General features: G+C 48.4%; 3 protein-coding genes across 7 annotated transcripts in view; 2 read left to right on the forward strand and 1 right to left on the reverse strand.

Annotated features, from left to right (window-relative positions):
- Positions 1-28: 28 nt before the first annotated feature.
- Positions 29-4,688, reverse strand: ENOPH1 (enolase-phosphatase 1). Its single transcript, XM_065736681.1, has 6 exons — positions 4,569-4,688; positions 3,958-4,059; positions 3,680-3,882; positions 2,845-2,977; positions 2,527-2,650; positions 29-1,691 (listed from the first exon to the last, which is right to left on the reverse strand). Exons 1-6 carry the CDS (start codon positions 4,650-4,652, stop codon positions 1,552-1,554), a joined length of 786 nt encoding a protein of 261 aa, XP_065592753.1. The 5' UTR covers positions 4,653-4,688; the 3' UTR covers positions 29-1,551.
- HNRNPDL (heterogeneous nuclear ribonucleoprotein D like) lies at positions 4,636-9,243 on the forward strand. 4 transcript variants are annotated; one of them, XR_010622228.1, is made up of 9 exons: positions 4,636-4,925; positions 5,185-5,353; positions 5,470-5,631; positions 6,196-6,327; positions 6,442-6,556; positions 7,357-7,524; positions 7,715-7,812; positions 8,192-8,295; positions 8,546-9,243. XR_010622228.1 is itself a non-coding variant. In XM_065736676.1 (8 exons), the coding sequence occupies exons 1-7, from the start codon at positions 4,651-4,653 to the stop codon at positions 7,783-7,785; spliced, it is 1,092 nt and encodes a 363-aa protein (XP_065592748.1). In that variant the 5' UTR covers positions 4,636-4,650; the 3' UTR covers positions 7,786-7,812; positions 8,192-9,243. The 4 variants fall into 4 exon arrangements, 2 of the variants coding, with proteins under 2 accessions (XP_065592748.1, XP_065592749.1); XR_010622229.1 differs by having other exon boundaries at positions 8,975-9,243; XM_065736676.1 differs by having other exon boundaries at positions 8,192-9,243.
- Positions 9,244-9,829: 586 nt separating this feature from the next.
- The window catches only part of HNRNPD (heterogeneous nuclear ribonucleoprotein D), an 8,379-nt gene continuing 3,717 nt past the window's right edge, over positions 9,830-14,491 (forward strand). The window contains exons 1-3 of one of the 2 annotated variants that reach the window (XM_065736679.1): positions 9,830-10,179; positions 12,426-12,594; positions 13,412-13,573. In XM_065736679.1, coding sequence (XP_065592751.1) covers positions 9,977-10,179; positions 12,426-12,594; positions 13,412-13,573 — 534 coding nt within the window. In that variant the 5' untranslated portion in view covers positions 9,830-9,976. The remainder of the gene's footprint in view (positions 10,180-12,425; positions 12,595-13,411; positions 13,574-14,491) is intronic. The other variant, XM_065736678.1, reaches the window with a different exon arrangement.

A 14,491-nucleotide genomic window follows, 5' to 3' on the forward strand; every position in this document is an offset into this window, starting at 1 on the left:
AAAGAAAAAGAAGGGTGATGATTGTGACTTGTTTTTTTTCTTTTCCTATATGCAATCCAAACTCAACTTCAGGTTTTTGGTAATAACTTTACATTTCTTACAGTATTTCTAACAGCACATTTCAGTACAACTAAACGACAACCACTATACACATGACCACTAAATAAAGTGCTTTTATGAAGAAAGTGAGTTTTATTTTTGTCCCCTATCCCATGCACGACTTGATGAGGGCAAAGGTAGAACACAAGGTATTTACACCATCATGATACAAATTAACACTTAATGAAGCTGGGGACCGTTCAGCCATGCAGATACACACTGTAGCGGTGCTAATTAGCAGGCTCTTTCTCACAGAAGGATCATGCTCTGCACAACCCAGAAAGGCATTCACATTAGCTGCCTCACAGCTGTTATCAAGTTTTAGAAGGGCAGCACTGGTGTGATGTGTTTCCCTTCTCAGGTGCTTGTTCTCTACACAGCTACCTCAATGGGGAGAGCCACAGATGTGTACCAGAGCTCAGGAAGGCAGCATGTGTGCTGGCGATCTGTTGTGGTAATCTCATCACTGGAGCCATGAGGGCAAGTTCAAGCACGGATGCACAGCAATTAGTAAGTAGTGGGTGATCATTTTGAGCAGAGTGCCAGCAGCAGAGTCCAGACCATGAGTGCTATCACCTGCTTCAACCTGGCTCTCACCAAGTCCCTCCTTAAATCATGAGACAGACAGGAATGTCATGCTGTTTCCTCAGCAGAACAGGCTTGTCTGTCCTAAAGAACGGATCAGGGAGGGCAAAATCAGGGATAAAAACTGGGTTTCATATTTATTTGTATTTTTAAATAGATTTGTCCTTTTGGTGCTGGATCACTAATGATAGGCAGCAAGGCTAAATACTGGAGTATCGTGAACACCATGTAAGCAAAACTGTGGTTTTATTGACTATGCAGGAAAAGCTTCACAACTGTTGCTATAAATTGGCATGATTAAGGTAAGGTGCGTGAAAAGATCTCGGGTTTAACTCTCATTCAATGCAGCAGGATGTTTGGCAAGGTCTGCTCACAGCTGACCAGCAGCAGCTGGCTCCTGCAGAGCTATGACACTTTGGGCAAAAATGCAGCCAAGCTGGCTGTGGTGTCAGCCTGATGGATTCTCTAGACCCACACCACTTGGCAGCAGCATGAGGTGGGTCTAGAATTTAATTTTTAAAGAACCTAATTCTTAGTGTACACGCTACTTCATTCAGGTGGGCTGACAATATTGCTCTAAGCAGCATCTGCATGCGAGTCTGTTTTGTTCCTAGGGCCTGCTGTAGGTGTAGCCAAGATTTAAGTCACTCCTGGTCTGTGCTGCTTCCCTGCAGCAAGGACTGGCTGTCTGCAGCAGCCCTACTGTGCTGCATTGGGAGCCCCACACCATACTCTCCATCCATACCTGCATTAGTTGTGGGTCCAATACATGACGTGGGTTTGGTTTTAGATTCTGGTTATGGACAAAAAATTTGAAGTTACGCAAGGACAGCTGAGGTGAAACACAGCCTTCTGTGCGTGCACCACTTAAGTGGAAGAAGGCAGGAAAAGTTCAGTGAAAGATGAGATGAGGCTGTAATACGATTTCTCATCATCTGTCAGTCCTGCATTGCCAGGTCTGATGACCACAGCCACGTGAGTATCTGCTTCCTCGGCTGCATTTGCTTCTGAAAGAAATAAAGAGGGAGAGAGCGGAGATGTGCTGTGCGATTTCTCCACAGGGGGGCTCTTAACAGAGCCATAAAACTTGAACAGCACCATAAAACATGCTTTTGAAGGTTAATACTGACAGAGCAGCATTTGCAGGTGGCACTGGCTGGTGTTAGCCAGCCCAATGCCCCTGCAAGCCTGCAGTCAGTCCTCACTAGCTCCCTTCTTGCCCCAAGCACAGCAAGATGCCCTGGGGTAGGCTTTGCAGGGACAAGGAGGTGACTGCAAGCTCCCGAGCGATGCTGCTAGGGCTGAGGAGATGGGGAAACTCCTCAGACTGAGCCGACTCAGACCAAGATATCAGCCCATTTCTGTCAGAAAGATGTTCCCAAAAAGAGCAGGAAGAGGCTTCCCCCCAGTCTTGCTTCTTATGGATTGAGCTTTGGAGCCCTCTGGATCAATGTTTTCCTGCTGCCATGCAGGAGAACCAACCACTGACCAACCACGCCAAGCAGCAGAACAGCTGGCATCACTGTTCCAACGGGAAGCTGAGCACAGGCCACAAAAACTCCTGACCTCATTTGCAAACGGGGCACGCTAACTGCTTCAGCAAATGCTCCACTCTACTTTAACACTCTCTCGTTACCTGGGGCAAGGACAGGTTTTCTGCTTGGCCTATTTTCCCTCACTGCACAGTGTCTCACACAGATCTCCCACTGTCCTGTGCAAGCCTGAATGCTTCAGGAAGGAGCATAGCAGCAGCAAGCCAGATGCCCCAGAAGCAAGGAGGTCTGAAGCATCACTGGGTGCTTGTGCCAAGGCCTGTGAGGGAGCAGGCTGCCAGCCACCTACCTCGAGGGACGTCAGTCAGGAAGAGAATGTTGTTGGTAGCACATCCTATAGTTGCGGCAATCCTTCGATAGCTCTCGCTTTCTACCTTGGGACCTATTTTGGTGTCAAAGTGGCCATCGAAGAGCTGAAAGACAGAGAAAGGCAAAGGCTGGACACCGTATGAGCCGCAGAGCTAAACCTTGCTGATAAATGAGGCTCCCCCACTGCCCTGCTTTCCCATCTGAGACTCTACTGACAAAGTGTCACAACAAGAACAGCCATGGGATGGGTCTGCTTTGCAGGTAGAGAAGCCATAAGGAAAATGGTAAGGTTATCTACCTCTAGGATATCACCTTCTGTAGAGTATCCAAACAGAAGTTTCTGAGCTTCAACGCTCCCTGAAGAGTAGATGTAGACCTTCATCCCAGCTTCCCTCCACTTCCGGATGGCTGGAACCACGTCCTCAAAGACTCTGCAGCAAAACAGGGCAGCAGGTAAGGGCAGGCCCAGAGGCACCAGAGGATGCTTGCAGAGGGATGTGCTGGAAGGACCTACGCATCCCAGGAATGCCTCAGAAGGGCAAGGAGGGAGTAAGATGTAGTGGATGGATGCAAAGTGGTGCTGCAGCTCAGTTTTAACCCATGCTCAAAGAGCAGCCTTCCCACCAGCACAGTGTGGCCACCGGGCCAAGGCCTGAGTGCACTGCCCTGCACAGACACAGGGCTCCCAAAGATGAATAGGGAAGTGTGGGATTGAGTTCTGCAGCTTTGTCGCAACCAGCTGGCCCCTTTAGCTCCAGTTTTTCAATCATTATGCTCAGTGTGTTGTTACATTACGTGTTTAAAAAGAAAATCAAAGCTAATTCACTCTTTTTATAGCAATTTACATGTATGTGGAGTCAGCTGAAAGTATTTTGAGGTTGCTGTACAGCACCAGCAAGGCTCACTCTCTGAATGCTGCCAAACAGCAGAGCTAAATCCACAGCTTTTGGGCCACTGTAACATCATTCTCCCTGTTTATAAAGCAGCAGATGGGAAGGCTGTCCTTCTTGGTTTCTCTGTGGAGGCACTGACTCTACCTACACCTGTACACGCATTCAGGGGCTGATGTAGCCCCTCTGCTGCTGGATGCCAGGAATAGGGCACCTCGTGCCTGCTTCTCTGCCATTACTCACTCTCCCTTCACCAGCCCCGTGGCGTAGGCTGCCCTCCACATGTGTCCCTGCAGCTGCTTCAGTGCCGTGGTCTTCCTGTCCAGAGCCATCTGCCAGTGCACGTTGTCCACTACTGCCCGGATGACACGCTCCAGCTCCTCATCCCCGCTGCCGCTTTCCAATGGGATCGGTACTGCTCCGTCCAGGCCTGAGTCCTCCTGGGCCTGGGGATGGGGAAAGTGAAGGGCATGGAGTGACAAGGAGCCTCAGTGTGACCCGATGTCATGCGGTGCTCTCACCTGCTGCCTCAGGAGCCCCACATCCCGCTGACACTCCTCCTCCTCCCAGTGTGCACGCAGGTACTGCTCCACGTTGTCTCTGATGTAGGGGAACAGGGTCTCCTGGCAGCACAGGCAGACATCAGTATGGCAGATCAGTCACCAAAACCAGAGAAATAATGAAAGGGCCTAAAAAGCTCCTTCCAAGTGCTGGTGGGGAGGTGGGAGCAAGCAGAGCAGCGAACCACCAAATCCCTAAAGCTCATTACAGTCACCGCAACCCCCTGTAATCCCTAAAACCACCCAGCACCCTGAAAGCCACTATCCTCACTGAGGACCATCATAATCGCTAAGACACATCGATAAAAGCCATCACGGTCGCTAAAACCCGTCAAAATACTTAAAATCACCCAAACAGCCCCCCCACCATCAAAATACTTAAACCCACCCCAACTCCAAAAACCCACGGAACCACTAAAGCCCCTCGAGCCCACCACCCAACGTTCCTAAACCCCACGACCACCCCCGGAGCCCACGGAAATCACCAACGTCAAAATCACGCCCATCACCCAAATCCCCGAACCTCCCCCAAAACCCAAATCCCTCTCTTCCTTCCCCCCGGGGCCGCGCACCTGCACGAAGGCGATGGGGGTGGTGGTGCCCTCCACGTCCAGCAGGATGGCGCGCACCCCCGCCGGCACCGGCAGCACGCCCATGGCGGCGGAGAGCGCGGGAGGCGGCGGCGCCGCCGCGGGGGGGCGCTGCAGCATCCCCCGGGCGGCGCTGATTGGCTGCCGTCGCCGCTATATAAAGGCGGCGCAGGCGGTGCCCGGATCTCTTCCGCCGCCATTTTCTACCCCGCGCGGGTCTCTGTCGCTCTTCGCTCCCAGCCGGCCCGCCATGGAGGACGCCACCGAGATGAGCGGCGGTACGGAGGAGTTCGCCGAAGGCTCCAAGATCAACGCCAGCAAGAACCAGCAGGACGACGGGTAGGCTGCGAGACGGGGTCGCGCCCTCTCCCTCCCTTCCCCCCCCCCCCCATTTCTGCCGGCTGCGTGGGGGAGGGGAAAGTCGTGGCGGGGAGGGGGCGGGGCCTAGCGGAGGGGGCGGGGGCCGCCTTTGTGTCCCGCGCGGTTGACCCAGTTGGCGCGGGGCGGGGCGGCGGGCTTTGGTCGCGTGGTGTGACGTCATCGCGGGGCGGGGCTTCCGGCACTGCGTGCCCCGCCCTCACATGCCGCTGCCTCGCAGGAAAATGTTCATCGGCGGCCTGAGCTGGGACACGAGCAAGAAAGACCTGACCGAGTACCTGTCCCGCTTCGGAGAGGTTGTGGACTGCACGATTAAAACCGACCCTGTAACCGGGAGGTCGCGGGGCTTCGGGTTTGTGCTTTTCAAGGATGCTGCCAGCGTGGAGAAGGTGCGTGGATGGGCTCCGTGTCGGGGGGTAGTGGCGGTGTGCTGGTCTTGGGGTGCCTTGCTGTGTACTGTGCACACCTGCCTCAGTGTGCTGAGGGCTTCACTCCTTGCCTTCAGGTGCTGGAGCTGAAGGAGCACAAGCTGGATGGGAAGCTGATAGATCCTAAGAGGGCAAAAGCCCTCAAGGGGAAAGAGCCACCCAAGAAGGTGTTTGTTGGTGGGCTGAGCCCAGATACCTCTGAAGAGCAGATCAAGGAGTACTTCGGTGCTTTTGGAGAGGTAAGGTGTGGCCCTGTGAAAGACAAATGCATTTTCCAGGGGAGCATTGCCTAAAAATAAGTGGGAAGAGCTGTGTTGGGCTTTTGTGGAGCTAGAGATTGTTGAAACTCATTTTGTTAACAGTGCTGGGTTGGGATAGCTTGTTATCATTGTAAGTTCTGAAAGCTGCAGCACTCTGTGAATGGGTTATGAAACAGGGCTATAAACCGTTCTGGTTGGATAAGATGTCTAAGGTGACCCAAGTCCAATCCCAGCCGTCCTCACCATGCCCACTCACCGTGCCCCTCAGTGCCATTTCTCCCTTATTCTTGAACACCTTTTGGGTTTGATGACTCCATCTCTCTGAGCAGCCTCACCACTCTTTCAAAGAAGAAATACTTCCTAAAATCTAACCTGGTATATGTCCCTGTGGCTGGATGTCCATAGCAAATGGTCCTGAACGTACAAAGTAATATTGCAATGCCAGGTGGAATGTGCTGTAAATACAGCCAATGAAATGTCTGATGGAAGGTGTTGGACAAGCTTGTATTGATTTTCATGCATCATCGATACTTGTAATTGCAGATTGAGAACATTGAGCTTCCTATGGACACAAAGACAAACGAAAGAAGGGGCTTCTGCTTTATCACGTACACAGATGAAGAGCCAGTAAAGAAGTTACTAGAAAGCAGATACCATCAGATTGGATCAGGCAAGGTAGTGATGCTTTCTTGCTAGTATGTGGAATAGGCAGCCTGTCGGCTTCTGTGAAGGCAGCTGACAGAACAGTCCTGTGATTCTTCACAAGTTAAAGGCTTTTTGTCTTAACAGTGTGAGATCAAAGTAGCGCAGCCCAAAGAGGTGTACAGGCAACAGCAGCAGCAACAGAAAGGAGGAAAAAGCAATGCATCTGGTGGACGAGGTGGTGGAAGGGGACGAGGACGGGGTGAGTGCTCTGGTTATTGGAATTTGTGTAAAAGTATTGAAGGTGTCTGAACCTGTTCCAGGCTTCAGGTTGCGTGTGGGACTAAAAGAAAAATATATATAGTTTACGAATTAGTTTTAAAATAATTAATTTCCTAGGAAGTGCATTACATTCCACTTTAGGTTTTTGTGATAGATTTTGGACGCTAAAGAATTGTTGCTTGCATTCAAGTGCTCAGTTCACAAATAAAACATTAGATTGTTTTTGTTGGCCTACAGTTCAGAGCATAATAAAATACCTAGTGTAGCTACTTTTCTTTTTATGTGAGGGGATGCTGGCTTGCTCATGGGTGAGAAGTCATGAGCCACTGGCCAAAGAGTCAGTCACTCATCCATGCCTTGCATAGAGGCCAGCAGTTGTTACAGGTTAATTCATGGTAGGATTTACAAAGTCAGGCAGACACAACTAAGATGACACAGTTATACTGATCTTGTGTTATAACTTTGTTTGTGTGATTAATGGTTTAAAAATGGAAGTTAGGAAAACTGCGGGAACTGCTGTTGTGTGTGCTTTTGGTTTTTCCTACTGGATGGCTGATGAGCAGGACTAGCATGTTCTTTAATATTGTTTTGAGCAATTGAATCTTTTAGCTCATCTCTGATAGACAAATAAGATGGCAAATTAGTTCTTGCAGGTTGTTGGGGGAGGTAAGAGGATTCTTAGAAGTAATAATTTTGGAAGAGAAAAATTATAAGCTAGATTAAGTGGTATGTGAAGGCATAATTACAGAAGTTGTTACTAAATGCTGTGCCTGGTTTCAGGTCAGGGACAAAACTGGAATCAAGGATTTAATAACTATTACGATCAAGGATATGGGAACTACAATAGTGCTTACAGTGATCAAAGCTACAGTGGCTATGGAGGATATGACTACTCTGGGTACAACTATCCCAATTACGGATATGGACCGGGATACACAGATTACAGTGGTGAGTGATTTTGATCGTAGAGGTCATGCTTTGTATGCTGTTCTGCATCAGCCCTTACTTGTAAGGCATGGCTTGAGGAAGAGCAGACTATTTGGGGGTGGTGTTCTGCATGAGAACACTTGAGAAGGATGAGTAGAATGTTGGTTTCAATGCTTTTGGTGTTTTTTTTCCCCCGCTGTGTTATCAACAGGGCAACAAAGCACATATGGAAAGGCATCCCGTGGTGGCGGCAATCACCAAAACAACTACCAGCCATACTAAAGCCGTACCTTGTCCCTGAGGAAACAGGTGTGTACATGAGCACGAGATCCACTCGAAGTATGCTAATCTAATTTAAAGATCAATAGACAAATGAGTAAAACCTTGCGTAGTGTGACGTTTTTCTTTAATTAAACTTTTGTTAACTTAAAAATACCTTTTTTTTTAAAACCAGCTTTGCCTACCGTGTCTATAGATCTTTAACTTTGTAAAAACGTGACTTTATCTTCTTTAGTACTTCAGAAAAACATAAGAGTTTTTCTGTTTTGCGTTGTGTACCAGGTGATCTAGAGGAATAATTAAACTTATTAGAAGTATTAACAGGTAAAGTACTGAAATGGGTACAACTTAAGGAAAACAAGAATGTTATCTTCTAACTCTGACATTATACCTTGTTTGTACCCGCCAGCGGGAACTTCATTGCAGGCCGTGTGTCACCCTGACCACGTCTATCTCTGGGGTCGCACGTTGCAGGCAGAGCGCAAGGCATACACCAGAAAACGCTGTCCTGTGGTATGGTCTCTTCCAACTTCATGTACCAGCGTAAAGATTAAAGTGGAAAACTTCAGACTATGGCTTCTTTTTTTAATCTTTTTGGAGACTAAGTGTCTTAACTTAAATGGTTTTTTGCAGGAGTTAAAGTACATAAATGCCTTTACAGCTTAATCATTTGGTCTTCTGTTTAGTGTTGTATTTCAATTGTGGAACCTCATTTTAAGTGTGCATTGTTTAAGATTTAATGCTTGCTTTTTTCTTTTTATAGCTAATAGTGAAATCTGCAAACCAAAACGAACTTTTAAATCTGGAAAAACATTAAAGATCATATGCACGTGAGCTGTTGGAAGTACATCGGACCTGATCTGTTAGTTTATCTGTATGAACAATGACTGTGCAAATAATGGGAAACCCCATTTTGGCCGTGTTTCCAGAAAAAAATGATCCAGAGCCCAATAATTAGCCAAATTGGGATGCGTGTTGTTCTGGAACAGCTTCCTGAATGGCAGTATTTGGGAAGACAAATTATCAGTGGGTAACAAAACCAGTTGTGTTACCTTAAGAAATATGCATATGATCTTTAACAGTGACGAAAGGAATATATAGAAGACTTAAAGCAGTTCATGAAAATGGACCTTTTAACGATTCTTGTAGTATCTTGCAGAGAGCTGACATATATTTTTGTCTTGGTTTTTAGGTAGAGATGCTGCAGCAAAGACTTCTTGCAAAGCATCGGGCGTCAATGGAAGGTGGTCTTCATGAGAGGAAATGACTATTTTGTAAAAGACTTTTAGTGTATGACACAACTGTGTCCAACTGTATATAGCGGCCGACTAGTTTTCTTTTATGGTTTTTACTTTTTTTTTCTTTGCCATTCATGTTACGAATGTGGAATTGTGTTTATACAAAGTTTATTTGTATAATTTCATGTTAAAGGATTCTCTAATAAATGCTTCCTGAAGTGAATGTAGTCTTCACCTTGGCTGTGGACTTAGTTGCATCTAAGTGGTATAAACAGGCTTGTAATATGGGGAAAAAGGGTGGGTGCATTGGTGGCCACGAGTGAGGTGTGGCGCAGGGGTGCAGCTGCTATTTTAGGATTGTATGTCTGCTGTGGGGATGAACTGCTGTTGTGGACTGGGTTAGCAGCTGTCTGGAGTGCAGTGCCATCTATGCAAAGGGGCGTACGGTGCTTTTGGCACTCCTCCAGCTGTCTGGAAGGAGGGTTGGAAGGAATTCGGGCGCTTCTGGCGTATACCGAAGGCTGTATTTCTTCGAAGGCGGTGCGCTGAGGCGATTCTAACCGATTCTGCCAATTTCTAACCGATGCCTCTGAGGTGGGAGGGGGCTCGCTATTTCCCGGTCACCCGGCCTGCCCCGCTGCTTGAGGGCGACTAGGGGGCTGCCGCTGGCGGGAACTCGGAGTTTGCACGCAGAGGAGCCGCGGCCGAAGCGTGCCCTGAGGCCTTCCCTGGCGTCCCGCTCCCGCCATCGCCTCTCGGTGCGGCAGCGGTGGTGGCGTCGTCACGTGACGCGCCCGCGCGCTCCTTCCGTCCGCCATTTTAGGTTGTGTCGGCGGCGGCGCCATTAAAATAAAGCGGCCGGGAGAAGACTGAGGGCTCGGGGCGCTCGGGCCGCCAGCGGGGCCGGCGCCTCGGCGGGGGAAGCGGCAACGGGGCCGGCTCGGGGTAGCGGCGCCATGTCGGAGCAGCAGTTCGCCATGGACTCGGCGGCAGCCGGCCCCGTGGGCGGCCCCGCGGAGCAACCGGCGCAGCCCGAGGGGCCGGCGGGGAGCGGGGCGGCAGACGGCGACGGGGCGGGCGGAGGCGGCGGCGGCGGCGGCGGCGGGGGTGAGTCGGAGGGAGCCAAGATCGACGCCAGCAAGAACGAGGAGGACGAGGGGTGAGCGCGGGGCTCCTGCGTGCGCGGGGCGGCCCGGTTTGTTTACATGGCGCCGCGGGGGCTCCGTGTCGCCGCCGTGCGCTGCCGTGACGCTGGCGGTGCCCGCCCCGCAGCCTGCGCTAGCTGCTGGTGGTTGAGAGCTGTTCGGCCCGCACTATGACTGTGACCCGTCGCTCCTCGTGAGTGGTGCTGGCGGGGAAAGGCGGTGTCCTAGCAGCTCGCTCGGAGGCCGGTAGAACCCGGCGCACCTTGGGATCGGGCTTTGCTGCCAGAAAGGGGACGCTGGTTCTTCTAGCCTCGAGTTTTCCTGCTTGCCGACCGTGGACCTGGGATGTCCCTGTTTTGGAAACTGAGCCTGCAGCCAGCAGGCTGTTGTGTGTTGCGAATGAAGCTTGACAGCTCTGCCATAACTTAGTTCGGAAAAAAGCGTGTGCTCGTGTGGCTTAAACAAGCTCTGTTGTGCTCGGGGAAGCATCCCTGTTTGCCTGGCTTCCGATGGCCTGGTGGCATTGCGTGTTGGAGTTGGGTATTGTAGCTTTGATCTGCCCTCGACTTTGCAATGGTTTTCCAGTTTTTGTTGCTCTGTTACCGCATTTGCATATACAGTTTTTTGCCCAGTGCTGGAAAAGCCCTTTGGAAGAACGTCGATTTCAGGCTCGTTTTTGGTCTGCCACGAGCTCAGTGATGGAAGGTAGAGGTTTATTGCTCATGTTAGTTGTTCTATTGATAGCTGTAAAAGAAGTGCATTGTGTGTCACATAGTACGTGTAAGTTCTGAAGGAACTACCAGAGAATCAGTATCCTCCCTGCGTATCACAAACAGGACGCTGCAGTGTCAGCCTGCTCTGTGTTTTGCTGTTTAGAACAAAAGCAAACACAGCCACTGATAAATCTGTGGGATTGCTGAACCCTGCTAGTAGGAGCTGCTGGTTTTTTTTAGCGTGAACCATTTTTTACGCATTGCTTTTCAAGCCACCAAAGTACGACTTGTATGTTTTTTGGAGAGAAAGCTGAGAAAGGTATAGAGGATTGGTGCTCCTCTTGGCGAATTAAAAACCTTAATGTAGAAATACCTGAAGCTTGTGAACTCTCCCCCATATACATCTGAGGTTTGTGAGAAGCTGATGTTTTGTAGGAGCAGTTCACATGAGCAGCTTGGATTTCAGAGTTGGACCTGTAGAAGTGCAGCAGCATTAGTGCAGGAATATTTAAATGCCTGCACACAGAAAGTGGATGAGGTGGAAACGGGCTCATGTGGCTTGTCATGTCTATGAGAAGCTTCTCAGGTCTATTCCATGCATTATTGTGGAAAACACTGGTACAGCGAGGATGGGCAAAGCTTTGGAGAAAATGGTTTTATATGTCTCAGTGGATCATAGCTATTAGTTCTGAGCCTGTTGGATCTTCTTTATCAGAATTAGGAATCCTCTCTGAGTGGGTATATAAGCCACATGCGTGATGACTAGGGACATTTTATTCCTGTGCTTATCAGCCTGATTTTCAATAGATGCAAGTCGTCAAGTGCTCCCTTCAGATGTGCAGCAGTTCCTGTACTTTATGTGCTGTACTACTGTTACAGTACGGCTGTGATTTGAGTCCAAGCTCCCAGTTTGCTTTTGTAATTAAAAGCCACGATTCAGGGTACCTGTTGTGCCTGTTTTCCCAGGAGCACAGGTCTTTTGGGAAGTTATTCTGCTGTTGATTTTGGTTTATGCCAGCAGTTCACATCATGTCTGGGGGAGGAGAAGTTAGCTTTGAGCATCTAGTGCTTTCTTACAGCTTTCTTGGGGTGGGGATCCAACTGTACTTTTCACTTCTTTTTACAGTTTGCTCATATTACCTAGGCATGTTTGTCAGTGCTTCTGTGTAGCTGTACTGCCTTTGTTTCGTAAATGGCCTGGGAGGGGGGGGGTGGGGGGGGCTCTTCAGAGGCCTGAATGAAATTCAGCCTGTGAGTCAGTGGCTGGGGAGCGCAAAGAGGTGGTCATACACCTTGTCATGACTTTTTATGGCTCCTTGGGGTACCAAAATAAACCAGTGTAGCAGAAGATTGTGTGTAACTGTTGTATATGTGCGAGTCTATCTTATCTGGCCAGGATCTTGAAAAGTGCAGACTTTCCTCTGCACGTGTTAGAGTGTTCACTGAGAAACTCTGCTATGTCTTACACAGTGTAAGAATTCACAAAACGTGATGGTGTAGGGTCAAAAGTAAAATGTTTTATCACACTAATGTTCTTGTCTCCACAGGAAAATGTTTATCGGTGGCCTTAGCTGGGACACCACAAAGAAAGATCTGAAGGACTACTTCTCTAAATTTGGTGAAGTCGTAGACTGCACTCTGAAGCTAGATCCCATCACCGGGCGATCGAGAGGCTTCGGCTTTGTACTCTTCAAAGAATCCGAGAGCGTAGATAAGGTAGTATTCATGGAAGTAAACAGCGTGTTCAGTTGTAGCCAGCAAAGATACAGCACTCAAGTGAGCCCACCTGTAGTTTGTTTGTACATAATCTGCTACAGGTGATTTTGGGATGGGGCCTGTTTAAAATGATGCTTATGGAAATACTTTCTTCCTAAACAATCTTATTTGTGCTACAGTAGCTGGGAGCAGCAGTGCTTCCCAAAGTATGCCTTTGGGTACTTGCAGGAGAACATGCTGCTACCCACTGGGCTTGTGCAGTTGAAAACTACTGTGGATAAAAATAGCTGCTACCTGCTGCTATGAAAGGAGTAACTTTAAAAGAGGCTCAAGTCTTCATGTTCCAGAGCTGCAAGGTGAATGCTGGGAGTGGAGTCAGAGTTTTCAATGCATTTGAGCTTTCTCCAAGCAAAAATTAGCTGTTAGCCTTTCTAAATTGCTCGTGACAACATACCTGGAAATATGTCCTCTTTGCTGGTTTTCAGTGGTAGAGCACAGATTAAACGTTTCTTTATGAATTTTGAAGAGGGAAGGGTGGGATTGTTTGGTGAGTTCTGAGAAATGCATGTCCTTATTTCCCTTGGGGGACAGGTGGCTCTGGTTTAGTGGTGCAAGGCTTTGTTAGAACTGCCCATGTCAGTGGACAGCGATCAGAAAAATTAACTTTGGATTTGCACAATAGATGGTGACTGGATTAAAAGTATTGCGATTGAAGTGATAGCATTAACAGAAGGTATGAAATAAACAGCCTTGCTCGAAACAGCAGTGAGGCATATAGCTTGAACTGCAAGTAAGGTCTTGTTTTCATTTTCCCCAGGTCATGGACCAGAAAGAACACAAGCTTAATGGGAAGGTCATCGATCCTAAAAGAGCTAAAGCCATGAAAACAAAAGAACCTGTCAAAAAGATTTTTGTTGGGGGCTTATCTCCAGACACACCTGAAGAGAAAATAAGGGAATACTTCGGAGGTTTTGGTGAGGTGCGTGATGAAGTAAACTGCTTGTAATTCCCCCAGACACGGCCTCCTTTGAAGCTTAATGGCCAGTTCAGCTCCACCTGTCTTGCTATTCAGAATCTTACTCATGGATTGGTAATGAAAACTGGGTTAGTGGAAGGAGGAGCTGCAATACATCAGGGACTTGGGAGCTGATCTGTGGGGTGCCTGGCTGCAGGTGCAGGGTCTGGCATTGGGAGCACTGTTGTGGAGGATGCTGCTTAGGTTAGCTGAGCAAGATGCTCTTTAGCAACGTGAGTTAATGTGCTGTTACACAGATTTTGACAATTTGATAAAATTTTGTGCAAGTCTGTATTCAGTCTCTCTCTCTGCCCTGTTTTTTTGTTTTTTTTTTTGCTGGTGTTCAGAGCTTAAATGCTGCGCTCATTGAGCTTTGTCACGGTAACTGGAGTTAGCAGCAACTTATCTCACTTTTAAAATGCTGCCATGATAACTCAGGTGTTGGTTGGCTGTGTTGTGAAAAGCCTCATCTCTTACTCTGCTCTCTAGACTGTAACAACTGTTTGCTCAGGCTGAGTTCTCACATGCCACGTGTAAGAACTTTGTATTTGCTACTGAAATAAAACTAACATTTGTCCTGTCTAGCATACGTGGTGGACGAGCAGAGCCGTGAGCATCTGCTAAGTTAGATGTTTTTCCATATGAAGCTTGAATATTTAGATTTTCTAAAGGCTTGAAACACCAATTTACCCCATCATTAACTAAGTTAAAACTGCAAGTCAGAGTGAGACTACTTCCACAGCACTTAGAAAAGGCAGTGCCAGAGAATATTCTGTAAGAATTACTGAGGGGGCAAATGAATACAGTCTGCAGTGAAGGCTCACTATCACCTTCTAGTTGAAATAATTTGCTAACTATAATTTAAATTAGCAATTCTGAGCT

Source organism: Cyrtonyx montezumae, unplaced genomic scaffold (genome assembly GCF_038088225.1).
Source record: "Cyrtonyx montezumae isolate F1298 unplaced genomic scaffold, pur_monq_1.0 scaffold_2, whole genome shotgun sequence".
Classification (NCBI taxonomy): Eukaryota; Metazoa; Chordata; class Aves; order Galliformes; family Odontophoridae; genus Cyrtonyx; species Cyrtonyx montezumae.

Bases quoted from the DNA above. Each gene is read 5' to 3' on its own strand.
- HNRNPDL (XM_065736676.1), top strand. From the start codon at position 4,651: ATGGCGGCGGAGAGCGCGGGAGGCGGCGGCGCCGCCGCGGGGGGGCGC. The intron at 6,557-7,356 runs GTGAGTGCTCTG...GCCTGGTTTCAG, and splicing joins TGGAAGGGGACGAGGACGGG to GTCAGGGACAAAACTGGAAT. The intron at 7,525-7,714 runs GTGAGTGATTTT...TGTTATCAACAG, and splicing joins GGGATACACAGATTACAGTG to GGCAACAAAGCACATATGGA.
- ENOPH1 (XM_065736681.1), bottom strand. From the start codon at position 4,652: ATGGGCGTGCTGCCGGTGCCGGCGGGGGTGCGCGCCATCCTGCTGGAC. The intron at 4,060-4,568 runs GTGCGCGGCCCC...CTGTGCTGCCAG, and splicing joins CCCCCATCGCCTTCGTGCAG to GAGACCCTGTTCCCCTACAT. The intron at 2,651-2,844 runs GTAGATAACCTT...TCTGTCTTTCAG, and splicing joins CAGAAGGTGATATCCTAGAG to CTCTTCGATGGCCACTTTGA.